Raw genomic sequence first — 16,744 nt, 5'->3', positions numbered from 1 at the left:
TTTTTGACCTGAATAGTTGAAAATTTCTTCCCTGGCACTGCTCAACCTGTTGAGCTCCACCAGTAGATTGTGTTGCTCTGATATACAGTTCCCCTGGTTTGGGATCTGTTGAGTATGCATTGAGGTTGACATGGAGTGGATGGGCCAAACGGCCTATATCCGTGCTGTATTGCTTTATTGCTTCTCCCCAAATAATTTTGCCCACGAAGGAATACCTGCGAATCTTGGGTTCTCTCCTCCGGAGACAGGAGCAGAATGTTGTACAGATTTTTTTTCTGGAAATGTTCCAATTCTCTGATATTTTAATCAATTCGTGGCAAAGTTGGCCCATGTTGGTAATTTGCGCATCTGTGGAACCTGCAAGGATATATAATCGCAGCCAGGAACAGTGCCAGCCAGCGCTTGGTAACCGGCGTTCTGTCATGGGCTGTCTCCTGCTTCTGATGCACCTCTTCCTCGTCCCCACTTCAGGGGAGAGCGACTCACTCTGCCGACTTCGGGGAAGGTTTGACCTGCCGCATATTGCAAAGGACGGAGATATCGTGGTTGGTGGGTCGTTCAACATCCACTACTACCGAGAGGAGCAAACTCTTGACTTCCGATCGGCCCCCGAACCCCCCGTGTGTAAAAGGTCAGTCCTGGTATCTCAGAGAAAAAGAACGAGGTTTGCCGTCTTGATTGACTTAGCATGGATATAAATTGTATCTTAAAAGTTAGCATCTAAGATTTTGTTTTGTTTAAAGTTCGGGCCTACATTCTAAAACAGAATGAGTGAGGTTTGAATATCGGGGTTACAGTAACTTACCAAAAGAAACTACTTCGCATGGAAAAGGCATGTACCACGAAGTTAAAAATTTCAGGCGGTAACAGTCCCTGACTGACTCCTCAACCATCAGGCTCTTTAACCAAAGGGGATAATTTCACTCACCTCATCACTGAACTGTTCCCACAAACCATGAACTCACTTTCAAGGACTCTTCATCTCACGTCCTCTATATCTATTGCTTATTATTATGTTTTTGTTGTATTTACTCAGTTGTTGTCTTTTGCACATTAGTGTTTGTCCGTCTTATCTGCGGTGTTCCATTGATCCTGTTGTGCTTCTCTGTATTTGCTGTGAAGGCTCACAGGAAAATTAATCTCACGACAGTATATAATGACATCTATGTATTTGATAATAAGTTTACTTATTTTGAACTTTGAATTGCGAAGGCGCCAAGACTGAGCGAAAAAATTGCAAAGGGTCAAATTAGCCTGGAAAAACTCAGCGAGTCGAGCAGCTGTTGCACAGAGAGAACGAGTGAACCCAAACGCAGGACACTGACACGGAGGTAGAGGAATCAGAAGAGTGTTTATTAACAGTTGCAGGGAAGGTCGGGGAGCGAGGATTAGGCAGAGGAAAGCCGAAGAGTGAGCGAGGCTGGACCGAAGACCGAGGTTATGGGGTAGTCTGGGTTTAGTACTTTTTTTAAGGATTATATGGGTCGGCACAACATGGAGGGCTGAAGGGCCTGTACTGTGCTGTAGTGTTCTATGGAACCCGTGTCGCTATGGTGAGAACGCGGCGTTTAAAGCTGAGCCAGCGGAGAGTGTAGACGGACGGTGGGACGAGGCAGAGCAGGGATGCGGACAAGGGGATGAGAGTGGCTGGGGGAGAACGGCGGGTGGCATGCCAAGGTCTTGTTAACACGGAGAGGCAGGGTTAACACAGGCAAACAGTGTGGAGACAGAATACACAGTTCTAAGCGGTTGAGAGTCAGAGCTAACTCAGTCAAACAACGCGGGTGAACGGAAGAGCAGGAGGCAGGCAAAACTTTTCTTGACACAGGCCGTTGCTGCAGTTGAACGGCAAACAGGAGACAGGCGGCAGGAAACACTTATCTTGACCCGGAGCGGCAAATGGAAAGGCAAACGGCAGGCAATACTTCTCTTGACACGGAGAGACGGAGTTTCACAGGTAAACCTCGGGTCTCAAGTAAAACTTAGAATACACCATTCTCAGCGGCCGGGAACTTGAATTACCAGACTGGCTGAAGCAACGATCTTGCAACGAGAGGATGCAAAGCCGGGGTGGGGGGGGGGGGCGGGGTTGTTCTGCAGATTTAGATGAGAATCAACTGCAGCAATCAAGGAGCCCAGGCGAAAGTGGGGAAAAGGGAATTAGGAGAATAAGAGGATTAGTGACAGCAGCGTTTGTAGGGGGAGAAGAACTGTGGGCCATTCGACCTGATGCTACTCGACCTGCTGGGCGTGGAGTCGCAAGAGATTCTGAAGATGCCAGAATTCTGGAGTAACACTCGCAAAATCAAAAGCGTTCTGCCTGTTAGTGTACGGGACAACATCCACACACCACCAATCTACAGACCTGACACAGGACTTGGTTTATATATATATTTATCGTGTGTTGTGTGACTCTTGGTACTGTATTTTGCCCCTTGACCCCGCAGTTTCGTTCAGCTGTATTCATGTGTATGATTGAATGGCGATTAAACTTGACCTCGAACTTGGATGCATAATGGTTTGGTACCGAAACTGGTCCGCGTTACCAAATGTGGCTGAAAAGGAACATTAATCAAGAGAATTGGGAGGGCATAATGTAGAAATAATGACTGCTTGTGCACTGGGGGAATTTTCACTCTAAAACGGAGGTTCTTAACTTGGGGTCTACGGACTCCTGGTGGACCATGGATAAATTCTAGGGGAGGGGGCGGGGTCCGTGAATTTGAATGGGAAAAAAAACTAACCTCTATCAGGAGTTCTCGTCCTGGGGTCCACGGATCCCTTGGTTAATCATAAGGCTTCATGGCATAAAAATTGTTAGGAACACCTGCAACTTAAACGAGTGTCGGCAACAAACCGCAGTAGTGTTAACAGTACCTGTGACTTTGTAATCCTGTGTATTTTATTTTATATATTTAAGTACATTATTCTGAGAAGGAGTCCATAGGTTAAAACCTTTGCTCTAGCGACAAAATGGGCTCTTGGACTCACAGTCTCCCTTGTTCTGATCTAGCACTTTATCGTTTACCTACACTGCACTTTTTTCACATGGCCTTCGCACTTTATTCCGTACTATTGTTTTACTTTGCTCTACCTCCATCCACCTCAATAATTTGATCTGTATGAACAGTATGCAAAACGAGCTTTCACTGTATCGCGGTGCATGTGACAAGAATAGACCATAGAACATTGTCGCACAGTACAAGCCCTTCGGCCCACAATGTTGTGCTAATCCATTAAATTATAAGGCTTCTCCAAGATCAATCTAACCATTCCCTGCTACATAGCTCTCCTGTATTCTATCATCTACGTGACCCTTGTGCGAAAAGATGGACCCTTGGCTTTACAATCTACCTAGTTATGATCTTGCACTTTAAGGTTAACCAGCACGGCACTGTTTCAGTAGCTTGAACATTTTATCCTGCATTGTTATTATTTTACCTTATGCTAACTCAATAAACTAGTAATGCTTTGATTTGTACAAACATTATGAAACTTTTTGCACAGTATCTTGATAGACGTGACAATATTAAATAAGCCGCCCCCAAAACAAAAGAGCTCAGCGAGTCAGTCAGCGTCTGTGAAGGGATGAGATCCGTCATCTGGGCTGAAAAGTCCCAGCTCGTTGACTGCCTACTTCCCTCTTAAATCTGCCTGTGCAGCTGAGTTCATCCAGCGTGCTGTGTGTTGCTCCCGAGTTCCTCCAGTGGACTGTTTATCACTCCAGATTCCAGCACCTGTCATCTCCTGTCACTCCAGATTGAACGGGGTATCCGTGACACCAAACTGAGGCAGGTGACTGTAAACCTTCTCCCGCATTTAGTTCCACGGTTTCAGTCGCACTGAGTACCTAACTCGGTGCAACTCCCACCCCTATTTATTCCCCTCCAAACATGCTTTCCATCCGATGCAATTGAACCAAAGCCACAGATACCCGGGTTGCTTCGCAGATGCTGTCATGAGTGCATTAGAAACTCTGTCAAAGCTTGTTTCGAGGTCTTCGGGTTATTGTTCTCTCGCGTTTGATTTCCCACCTGACACTGGCCTAGTCTCTCGGAGGCAAATCCCTCCCACCGTTAAGGATATCTGCAACGAGCACAGCAACAGGAAAGCAACATCCATTATCAAGGACCCCCACCATCCAGACCGTGCTCTGGTCTTGCTGCTGCCGACGGAAAGGACATACAGGAGCTTTAGTTCCCACCCCACCCAGGTTCAGTGAGAGTTATTACTACCCTTCAACATCAGGCACCAAACCAGTGTGGATAGATTCACTCAGCTCAACACTGAACTGATTCCACAACATATGCATTCACTTTCAAGGACTCTACAACTCATGTTCTCAGTAGCATTTACTTGCTTATTAATTTATTATTTTTTAGTAATTGTACAGATTGTGTCAGATGTAAAAGGACTTGGGAGTCCTTGTGCAGAACAATCTAAAGGTTGACTTGTAGGTAGAGTTGGTGATGAGGAAGGCAAATACAACATGTGTCGAGCTGCAGCTCCTAAGAGACTGAGTTAGGGAACTGGAGATGCAGCTCGATGACCTTCCCCTGGTCAGGGAGAGCGAGGAGATGACAGAAAGGAGTTATAGGCAGGTGGTCACACCGGGGCCATGGGAGACAGACTAGTAGGTCACAATCAGGAGGAGGAAGGGGAAGAGTCAGGTACTAGAGAGTACCCCTGTGGCTGTACCCCTTGACAATAAGTACTCCTGCAGGAGTATTGTTGGGGAGGGACAGCCTACTTGGAGGAAGCGACAGTGGCCGTGACTCTGGCACAGAGTCTGGCCCTGTGGCTCAGAAGTGTAGGAAAAGGAAGAGGAAGGCAATAGTGATAGGGGACTCTATAGTTAGGGGGTCAGACAGGTGATTCGGTGGATGCAGGAAAGAAACTTGGCTGATAGTTTGCCTCCCAGGGAACCAAACTGAAGAGACTGAGGAAGAGGAGGTTGGCTCACAAATAGAGAAAGCTTGGAGACAGCGTGAGAGGGAGGATAGGCAGGTGATAGAGAAGGGACGCACTCAGACTGAAGGTTTGAGATGCGTCTATTTTAGCACAAGGAGTGTTGTGAACAGTGGATGAGCTTACAGCATGGATCAGTACTTGGAGATATGATGTGGTGGCCATTACAGAGACTTGGATAGCTCAGGGACAGGAATGGTTACTCCAAGTGCCAGGTTTTAGATGTTTCATAAAGGAGAGAGAGGGAGGAAAAAGAAGTGGAGGTGTGGCACTGTTGGTCAGAGATAGTGTCATGGCTACAGAAAAGGTGGATGCCATGGAGGGATTGTCTACGGAGTCTCTGTGGGTGGAGGTTAGGAACACTTTACTGGGTGTTTTTTTATATAGTAGCAGGGATATCAAGGAGCAGATAGGGAAACAGATCCTGGAAAGGTGTAATAATAATAGAGTTGTCATGATAGGAAATGAACCTGGTCAGGTGTCAGTTCTCTCAGTGGGAGAGCATTTTGGAGATAGTGACCATAATTCTACGTCCTCTTGAAAGATTGTTACTAATGCCTCCACAATCTCTTCAGCCACTTCTTTCAGAACCCTGCAATGTACACCATTTGGTCCAGGTGACTTATCTACCTTTCAGTTTACCGGGAACATTCTCTTTATTTATGGTAATTTCACATACATCACGTCCCCTGACACCTGGAACTACCACCATACTGCTCGTGTCTTCCACAGAACAGACTAATGCAAAATACTTACTCAGATCACCTGCCATTTCCTTGTCCCCCAATACTACCTTTCCAGCATCATTTTCCAGTGGTCTAATATCCATTCTTGTCCCTTTTTTACACTTTATGTATCTGAACAAACTTTTGGTATCCTCTTAAGTATTATTAGTTAGTTTCACTTTTACCTTCTTCATGGCTTTTTTAGTTGTCTGCTGTTGGTTTTTAAAAGCTTCACAATCCTTTAACTTCCCACTAACTTGTGCTCTGTTATATGTCCTCTGTTTGGCATTTATGTTGGCTTTGACTTCTCTTGTTTGCAATGGTTGTCTCATCTTGCCTTCAGAAAACTTCTTTGTCTCTGGGATATATGTATCCTGTGCCTTCTGAATTGCTTCCAGAAATTTCTGACATTGCTGCTCTGCTGTCATCCAATTAATTTTGGTAACTCCTCACTCATGCCTCTCTTTACTCCACTGCAAGAGCATAAGACCATAAGACATAGGAGCAGAATTAGCCCATTCAACTCTGCCATTTCATCATGGTTGATCCCAGATCCCACTCAATCCCATGCATCTGCCTTCTCGCCATATCCCTTGATGCCCTGACCAATCAGGAAAGGATCAACATCTGCCTTAAATATACACACAGACTTGGCCTCCACCACAGTCTGTGGCGGAGCATTCCACAGATTCACTCCACTCTGGCTAAAAAAATTCCTCCTTACCGTTCTAAAGGCACACCCCTCAATTTTGAGCCTGTGCCTTCTAGTTCTGGATACCCCCACTATAGGAAACATCCTCTCCACATCCACTCCTTTCAACATTCAGTAGCTTTTCAATGAGATCTCCCACATTCTTCTAAATTCCAGTGAGTACAAAGCTGCCAAAAGCTCCTCATATTAACTCCTTCATTACCGGACTCATGCTTATGAACCACCTCTGGAATCTCTCCAATGACAAAACATCCTTTCTGAGATATGGGGCACAAAACTGTTGACAATACTCTAATTGCAGCCTGACTAGTGTCTTATAAAGGCTCAGCATTATCTCCTTGCTTTTATATTCTATTCCCCTTGAAATAAATGACAACATTGCATTTGCCTTCTTTACCACAGACTCAACCTGTGAATTAACCTTCTGGGAGTCTTGCATGAGGACACCTTAGACCCTCTGCACCTCTGATGTTTGAACTCCCTCCGCATTTAGATTACAGTCCACACAATTGTTCCTCTTACCAAAATGCATTATCATACATTTCACAACTGTATTCCATCTGCCACCTTTTGGCCCATTCTTCCAATTTGTCCAAATCCTGCTGCAATCGCATTGATCTCTCAGCACTACCCACCCCTCCACCCATCTCACAGCACTACCCACCCCTCCACCCATCTCTCAGCACTACCCACCCCTCCACCCATCTCTCAGCACTACCCACCCCTCCACCCATCTCACAGCACTACCCACCCCTCCACCCATCTCACAGCACTACCCACCCCTCCACCCATCTCACAGCACTACCCACCCCTCCACCCATCTCACAGCACTACCCACCCCTCCACCCATCTCTCAGCACTACCCACCCCTCCACCCATCTCTCAGCACTACCCACCCCTCCACCCATCTCTCAGCACTACCCACCCCTCCACCCATCTCTCAGCACTACCCACCCCTCCACCCATCTCTCAGCACTACCCACCCCTCCACCCATCTCTCAGCACTACCCACCCCTCCACCCATCTCTCAGCACTACCCACCCCTCCACCCATCTCTCAGCACTACCCACCCCTCCACCCATCTCTCAGCACTACCCACCCCTCCACCCATCTCTCAGCACTACCCACCCCTCCACCCATCTCTCAGCACTACCCACCCCTCCACCCATCTCTCAGCACTACCCACCCCTCCACCCATCTCTCAGCACTACCCACCCCTCCACCCATCTCTCAGCACTACCCACCCCTCCACCCATCTCTCAGCACTACCCACCCCTCCACCCATCTCACAGCACTACCCACCCCTCCACCCATCTCTCAGCACTACCCACCCCTCCACCCATCTCACAGCACTACCCACCCCTCCACCCATCTCTCAGCACTACCCACCCCTCCACCCATCTCACAGCACTACCCACCCCTCCACCCATCTCTCAGCACTACCCACCCCTCCACCCATCTCTCAGCACTACTCACCCCTCCACCCATCTCTCAGCACTACTCACCCCTCCACCCATCTCTCAGCACTACCCACCCCTCCACCCATCTCTCAGCACTACCCACCCCTCCACCCATCTCTCAGCACTACCCACCCCTCCACCCATCTCTCAGCACTACCCACCCCTCCACCCATCTCTCAGCACTACTCACCCCTCCACCCATCTCTCAGCACTACCCACCCCTCCACCCATCTCTCAGCACTACCCACCCCTCCACCCATCTCACAGCACTACCCACCCCTCCACCCATCTCACAGCACTACCCACCCCTCCACCCATCTCTCAGCACTACCCACCCCTCCACCCATCTCTCAGCACTACCCACCCCTCCACCCATCTCTCAGCACTACTCACCCCTCCACCCATCTCACAGCACTACTCACCCCTCCACCCATCTCTCAGCACTACCCACCCCTCCACCCATCTCTCAGCACTACCCACCCCTCCACCCATCTCTCAGCACTACCCACCCCTCCACCCATCTCTCAGCACTACCCACCCCTCCACCCATCTCTCAGCACTACTCACCCCTCCACCCATCTCTCAGCACTACCCACCCCTCCACCCATCTCTCAGCACTACCCACCCCTCCACCCATCTCTCAGCACTACCCACCCCTCCACCCATCTCTCAGCACTACCCACCCCTCCACCCATCTCTCAGCACTACCCACCCCTCCACCCATCTCACAGCACTACCCACCCCTCCACCCATCTCTCAGCACTACCCACCCCTCCACCCATCTCTCAGCACTACCCACCCCTCCACCCATCTCTCAGCACTACCCACCCCTCCACCCATCTCTCAGCACTACCCACCCCTCCACCCATCTCTCAGCACTACTCACCCGTCCACCCATCTCTCAGCACTACTCACCCCTCCACCCATCTCTCAGCACTACCCACCCCTCCACCCATCTCTCAGCACTACCCACCCCTCCACCCATCTCACAGCACTACCCACCCCTCCACCCATCTCACAGCACTACCCACCCCTCCACCCATCTCTCAGCACTACCCACCCCTCCACCCATCTCTCAGCACTACTCACCCCTCCACCCATCTCTCAGCACTACTCACCCCTCCACCCATCTCTCAGCACTACTCACCCCTCCACCCATCTCTCAGCACTACCCACCCCTCCACCCATCTCTCAGCACTACCCACCCCTCCACCCATCTCACAGCACTACCCACCCCTCCACCCATCTCTCAGCACTACCCACCCCTCCACCCATCTCTCAGCACTACCCACCCCTCCACCCATCTCTCAGCACTACCCACCCCTCCACCCATCTCTCAGCACTACCCACCCCTCCACCCATCTCTCAGCACTACTCACCCCTCCACCCATCTCTCAGCACTACCCACCCCTCCACCCATCTCTCAGCACTACCCACCCCTCCACCCATCTCTCAGCACTACCCACCCCTCCACCCATCTCACAGCACTACCCACCCCTCCACCCATCTCACAGCACTACCCACCCCTCCACCCATCTCTCAGCACTACCCACCCCTCCACCCATCTCACAGCACTACCCACCCCTCCACCCATCTCTCAGCACTACCAACCCCTCCACCCATCTCTCAGCACTACCCACCCCTCCACCCATCTCACAGCACTACCCACCCCTCCACCCATCTCTCAGCACTACCTACCCGTCCACCCATCTCTCAGCACTACCCACCCCTCCACCCATCTCTCAGCACTACCTACCCCTCCACCCATCTCACAGCACTACCCACCCCTCCACCCATCTCTCAGCACTACTCACCCCTCCACCCATCTCACAGCACTACCCACCCCTCCACCCATCTCTCAGCACTACCCACCCCTCCACCCATCTCACAGCACTACCCACCCCTCCACCCATCTCACAGCACTACCCACCCCTCCACCCATCTCACAGCACTACCCACCCCTCCACCCATCTCTCAGCACTACCCACCCCTCCACCCATCTCTCAGCACTACTCACCCCTCCACCCATCTCTCAGCACTACCCACCCCTCCACCCATCTCTCAGCACTACTCACCCCTCCACCCATCTCTCAGCACTACCCACCCCTCCACCCATCTCTCAGCACTACCCACCCCTCCACCCATCTCTCAGCACTACCCACCCCTCCACCCATCTCACAGCACTACCCACCCCTCCACCCATCTCTCAGCACTACCCACCCCTCCACCCATCTCTCAGCACTACCCACCCCTCCACCCATCTCTCAGCACTACCCACCCCTCCACCCATCTCTCAGCACTACCCACCCCTCCACCCATCTCACAGCACTACCCACCCCTCCACCCATCTCTCAGCACTACCCACCCCTCCACCCATCTCTCAGCACTACTCACCCCTCCACCCATCTCTCAGCACTACCCACCCCTCCACCCATCTCTCAGCACTACCCACCCCTCCACCCATCTCACAGCACTACCCACCCCTCCACCCATCTCTCAGCACTACCCACCCCTCCACCCATCTCTCAGCACTACCCACCCCTCCACCCATCTCTCAGCACTACTCACCCCTCCACCCATCTCACAGCACTACTCACCCCTCCACCCATCTCTCAGCACTACCCACCCCTCCACCCATCTCTCAGCACTACCCACCCCTCCACCCATCTCTCAGCACTACCCACCCCTCCACCCATCTCTCAGCACTACCCACCCCTCCACCCATCTCTCAGCACTACTCACCCCTCCACCCATCTCTCAGCACTACCCACCCCTCCACCCATCTCTCAGCACTACCCACCCCTCCACCCATCTCTCAGCACTACCCACCCCTCCACCCATCTCTCAGCACTACCCACCCCTCCACCCATCTCTCAGCACTACCCACCCCTCCACCCATCTCACAGCACTACCCACCCCTCCACCCATCTCTCAGCACTACCCACCCCTCCACCCATCTCTCAGCACTACCCACCCCTCCACCCATCTCTCAGCACTACCCACCCCTCCACCCATCTCTCAGCACTACCCACCCCTCCACCCATCTCTCAGCACTACTCACCCGTCCACCCATCTCTCAGCACTACTCACCCCTCCACCCATCTCTCAGCACTACCCACCCCTCCACCCATCTCTCAGCACTACCCACCCCTCCACCCATCTCACAGCACTACCCACCCCTCCACCCATCTCACAGCACTACCCACCCCTCCACCCATCTCTCAGCACTACCCACCCCTCCACCCATCTCTCAGCACTACTCACCCCTCCACCCATCTCTCAGCACTACTCACCCCTCCACCCATCTCTCAGCACTACTCACCCCTCCACCCATCTCTCAGCACTACCCACCCCTCCACCCATCTCTCAGCACTACCCACCCCTCCACCCATCTCACAGCACTACCCACCCCTCCACCCATCTCTCAGCACTACCCACCCCTCCACCCATCTCTCAGCACTACCCACCCCTCCACCCATCTCTCAGCACTACCCACCCCTCCACCCATCTCTCAGCACTACCCACCCCTCCACCCATCTCTCAGCACTACTCACCCCTCCACCCATCTCTCAGCACTACCCACCCCTCCACCCATCTCTCAGCACTACCCACCCCTCCACCCATCTCTCAGCACTACCCACCCCTCCACCCATCTCACAGCACTACCCACCCCTCCACCCATCTCACAGCACTACCCACCCCTCCACCCATCTCTCAGCACTACCCACCCCTCCACCCATCTCACAGCACTACCCACCCCTCCACCCATCTCTCAGCACTACCCACCCCTCCACCCATCTCTCAGCACTACCCACCCCTCCACCCATCTCACAGCACTACCCACCCCTCCACCCATCTCTCAGCACTACCTACCCGTCCACCCATCTCTCAGCACTACCCACCCCTCCACCCATCTCTCAGCACTACCTACCCCTCCACCCATCTCACAGCACTACCCACCCCTCCACCCATCTCTCAGCACTACTCACCCCTCCACCCATCTCACAGCACTACCCACCCCTCCACCCATCTCTCAGCACTACCCACCCCTCCACCCATCTCACAGCACTACCCACCCCTCCACCCATCTCACAGCACTACCCACCCCTCCACCCATCTCACAGCACTACCCACCCCTCCACCCATCTCTCAGCACTACCCACCCCTCCACCCATCTCTCAGCACTACTCACCCCTCCACCCATCTCTCAGCACTACCCACCCCTCCACCCATCTCTCAGCACTACTCACCCCTCCACCCATCTCTCAGCACTACCCACCCCTCCACCCATCTCTCAGCACTACCCACCCCTCCACCCATCTCTCAGCACTACCCACCCCTCCACCCATCTCACAGCACTACCCACCCCTCCACCCATCTCTCAGCACTACCCACCCCTCCACCCATCTCTCAGCACTACCCACCCCTCCACCCATCTCTCAGCACTACCCACCCCTCCACCCATCTCTCAGCACTACCCACCCCTCCACCCATCTCACAGCACTACCCACCCCTCCACCCATCTCTCAGCACTACCCACCCCTCCACCCATCTCTCAGCACTACTCACCCCTCCACCCATCTCTCAGCACTACCCACCCCTCCACCCATCTCTCAGCACTACCTACCCGTCCACCCATCTCTCAGCACTACCCACCCCTCCACCCATCTCTCAGCACTACCTACCCGTCCACCCATCTCTCAGCACTACCCACCCCTCCACCCATCTCACAGCACTACCCACCCCTCCACCCATCTCACAGCACTACCCACCCCTCCACCCATCTCTCAGCACTACCCACCCCTCCACCCATCTCTCAGCACTACTCACCCCTCCACCCATCTCTCAGCACTACCCACCCGTCCACCCATCTCTCAGCACTACCCACCCCTCCACCCATCTCTCAGCACTACCCACCCGTCCACCCATCTCTCAGCACTACCCACCCCTCCACCCATCTCTCAGCACTACCTACCCCTCCACCCATCTCTCAGCACTACCCACCCCTCCACCCATCTTTGTGTCATCCACAAGCTTTCCCACAAAGCCATTAATCCCATTATCTAAATCATTGACAAAGAAATTGTAAGGTAGTGGCCCCAATAATGGTGGCTTTCATTTGGTTCCTGGAAATTTAAAATTAAAAAAAACACATGTTGTAAATCTGAAATAAAAAGGGGGAAAAGTGCAGGAACTTTCAGCAAGGCAGGCAGCATCTGTGGAGAGAGAAGCAGATAACGTTTCAGGTCACAGGCAGCCCATCAGAAATGATACAAAAGTGATTCTGCAGATGCTGGAAATCTGAAGCAACAACAGAAAGCCGGAGGACCTCGCCGGTTATGCAGCATCTATGGAAGGAAATGGGCAGTCGACGATGCTGGTCTTAACGACGACTGTCAAGTTCCCTCCACAGTTGCTGCCCGAGCTGCTAAATTTCTCCAACTCTTTGTGTGTTGCTCCTTTGTCAGAATTATTTGTCCTGAATTTTAAAACAACACCTATTAATGTTCACTGCTATGTTGACCGCAGACCAATAGAATGGGAACTCTGCTAGCATGCCCCCTTTACACCAGACACGGTGTCTGTAGGGGAATCTCTCATGCTTTATTATATATTTATTCCCTGGGGAAAATTTGATAACACTGCTGAATGTGATGAAAACATGTGAAAATTGGTGTATAGAAAAACTCTAAATGCAGCTCACTTTAATCACTTGCTCCAAAATGAGCAGTTTAAAAAAAAATCATGTCCCTATTGAGTAAGGAACCTCATAGTTTATCAACACTTTCTCCCTGAAGGTGATCCTAAATTCAGGGCAAGTATTAGTTTCAGAATTAGAATTCGCATCAGGTCTAATATCACTGACATATGTTGTGAAATAAGCTATTTTACAGTAGTATTACAGTGCAATTCTTAAATACTGTAACTTACTAAAATATGCAAATAAAATAAGTAGTGCAAAAGAGGGCAAAAGTAGTGACGACGTCCATGAGCTGCTTCATTGTCTATTCAGAAATCTGATGGCGGAGTAGAAGCTATCTCTAAAACATTGAGTGTGCGTCCTCAGGTTCCTGTACCTCCTCCCTGATGACATTAGTAAGAAGAGAGCACGTCCTGGGTGTTGGGGGTACTTCATGACGGATGCCACCTTTTTGAGGCTTCACCTTTTGAACATATCTTCGATGCTGGACAGGCTATTGCCCGTGATGGAGCTGGCTGAGTTTGCAGCCCTCTGCAGTTTCTTTTTCCCTGTGCAAGTGGCCTCTCCATACTCGATACTTAATTGAACTACTCTTTGACTTTCAGCTGAAACAACGCACACAAACTACTGGAGGAACTCAGCAAATCAGGCGGCATCAATGGAGGTGTATATACAGGCATTTTAGTGTGTCCCGTTCAAGTGATTTCCCCATCTGTATAGTCTCATGTGTTTATGATGCACCATCAATAACTCTTGGAGACGGGAGGCGAACGATAGGCTTTTATTAGCTGCAAGAGACTACGATTAGCAGCAAGAGACCATCACACAACATCCTGGAGACTGAGGGAGGAGCAGTGCCCCCAATCGCCTTTATACAGGGGTCCGTGGGAGGAGCCACAGGAGCAGTCAGCAGTGGGGCGTGTCCAGTTATATGTAGTTCACCACAGTTTATTGTTTTACTTTTATTAAAATTTAGACATACAGCACGGTAACAGGCATTTCCGTCCCATCGAGCCCATTCCACCCAGTTACATCCACATGACCAATTAACCTATTAACCCGTCCGTCTTTGGACTGTGGGAGGAAACCAAAGCACCCGGAGCAAACCCACCTGGTCACGGGGAGAACGTAGAGACAGCGATGGGAATTGAACCCGGTCACTGGCGCTAACCGCTATGCTACCGCGCTGCTTTCAATCAAACATCGCTTCTGTTTGTAGTGAGTAACTTCTGACGTTGTCTCTCTGTCTCGCAGTTTTGATTTCTCGCAGTTCCAGTTTGCCCAGACCATGATTTACACCATCGAGGAAATAAACAGGAACCAGACCCTTCTGCCCAACATTACCCTAGGATACCAGATCCACGACGGCTGCGGGGACCCGGCGATGTCAACCAAAGTGACCACCCTGCTTATTAGCGGACAGGAGGAGACCCTGGCCGATCCGAAGTGCAAGACTACTGCCAACATCCCGACTATAGTTACGGACGCGGAGTCCATGCAGTCCGTGGCGGTAGCGAGAGTCATTACCCCTTTCAACGTTACGATGGTAGGAAACTCAGTAAACTTTTATTGCACTTTGGAGATATTCACATCCATTCTGACTGTTTCACTTCATAGAATATATCGTCATCGAACACAGGACAGGTATTTCGGTACAAGATGTAGTGCCGAAATTCTTAAATTAGCAATTAAATGCTAAACTAAACTGATCCTTGCTGCCTACATCAAGTCCATATACTTTCAGTCACGGGGAAAATGTACCCAATAAAGAGGCCACTGACTATATGTTCGTGGTGTTGGTCTGTTGTAGCATCTCCACTTCAAGGTTTGGTGTGTTGTGCGTTCAGAGAAGCACCTCTGAATACCATAGTTGTAATGCGTGGTTACCTGAGTGTCTGTCACCTTCCTGTTAGTTTGAACCAGTCTATAAATCCATAAGACATAGGACAGGATTAGGTTTATCAGCCCATCAAATCTGCTCCAACATTTCATCATAGCTGATCCATTTCCCTCTCAACCCCATTTGTCCTGTCTTCTCCACTGACCCGACCTCTCTCATTAACAAGGTGTTTTTCCCCACAGAACTGCCACTCACTGGATTTCTGTGCTTTTGCACCAGTTATTGTAAATTCTGGAGACAGTGCCTGAAAACCCCAGGGGATTAGCAGTTTCTGAGATACTCAAACCACCAATAATCATTCCACAATCAAAGTCACTTAGATTATATTTCTTCCCCATTCTGATGTTTGGTCTGAACAACTGAACCTCTTGACCATGTCTGCATGCTTTTATGCATTGAGCTGCTGACATGTGATTGGCTGATTATTGAGTAGTTGTAAAGGTGTATCCAACAAAGTGGCCACTGGTGTAAATGCCAAATTAAACTACCTCTATAATGTCCAATTTTTTCCGTTGGCTATTTGCGTACTTGTGCATCCTCCTGGGAGGACACATCTCACGCATCCTCTCATGGTCCCAGACACATCCCGCACAATCAGAAAGGTTCACTTTTGCCTCTACTTTCTGAGAAGGCTGAAGAGAACTAGACTATGCACATCTATACTCACATCCTTCTACAGGTGCACAGTAGAGAGCATCCTAACATGCTTCATCAATGCATGGTTCAGAAACTGCACAGTGGTGGACAGGATGGCTGTACAACAGGTAGACAAAACTGCTCAAAACATCTCTGGCACTACCCTATCCGCCGTCCAAGGCACATACACAGAAAGACCCAATAACTTCAGGAAAGATCATAAGACCATAAGATATAGAAACAGAAGATGGCCATTTGGCTCATCGAGTCTGCTCCACCATTCAACCATGGACTGATCCAGTTCTTCCAGTCATCCCCATTCCCCTGCCTTCTCCCCATACCATCTGATGCGCTGACTAATCAATAACCTATCTATCTCTGCTTTAAATGCACCCAATGACCTGGTCTCCACAGCCGCTCGTGTCAACAAGTTCCACAGATTTACCATCCTCTGACTAAAGTGAATATCTCCCCTACTAAGGAGAATAACATTGCCATATCTAACATTCAGAATGTTTCTATGAGATTCCCCCCCCCCCCATTCTGCCGACCTCCAGGGAATATCGCCCAAGAGCTGCCAGACATTCCTCATACGGTAACCCTTTGATTTCTGGAATCACTCACATGAATCTTCTCTGACCC

General features: G+C 50.8%; 1 protein-coding gene across 1 annotated transcript in view; it reads left to right on the top strand.

The window, feature by feature from the left end:
* Positions 1–329: 329 nt before the first annotated feature.
* Positions 330–16,744, top strand: part of LOC132402913 (extracellular calcium-sensing receptor-like) — a 37,288-nt gene continuing 20,873 nt past the window's right edge. Inside the window, exons 1-2 of the mRNA XM_059986007.1 lie at positions 330–631; positions 14,821–15,112. Coding sequence (XP_059841990.1) covers positions 330–631; positions 14,821–15,112 — 594 coding nt within the window. The remainder of the gene's footprint in view (positions 632–14,820; positions 15,113–16,744) is intronic.

The sequence above is a fragment of the Hypanus sabinus genome, chromosome 2, assembly GCF_030144855.1.
Source record: "Hypanus sabinus isolate sHypSab1 chromosome 2, sHypSab1.hap1, whole genome shotgun sequence".
NCBI classification, from domain to species: Eukaryota; Metazoa; Chordata; class Chondrichthyes; order Myliobatiformes; family Dasyatidae; genus Hypanus; species Hypanus sabinus.
The sequence above is the reverse complement of the archived record's forward strand: the minus strand, read 5'-3'. Positions and strand labels throughout refer to the sequence as shown.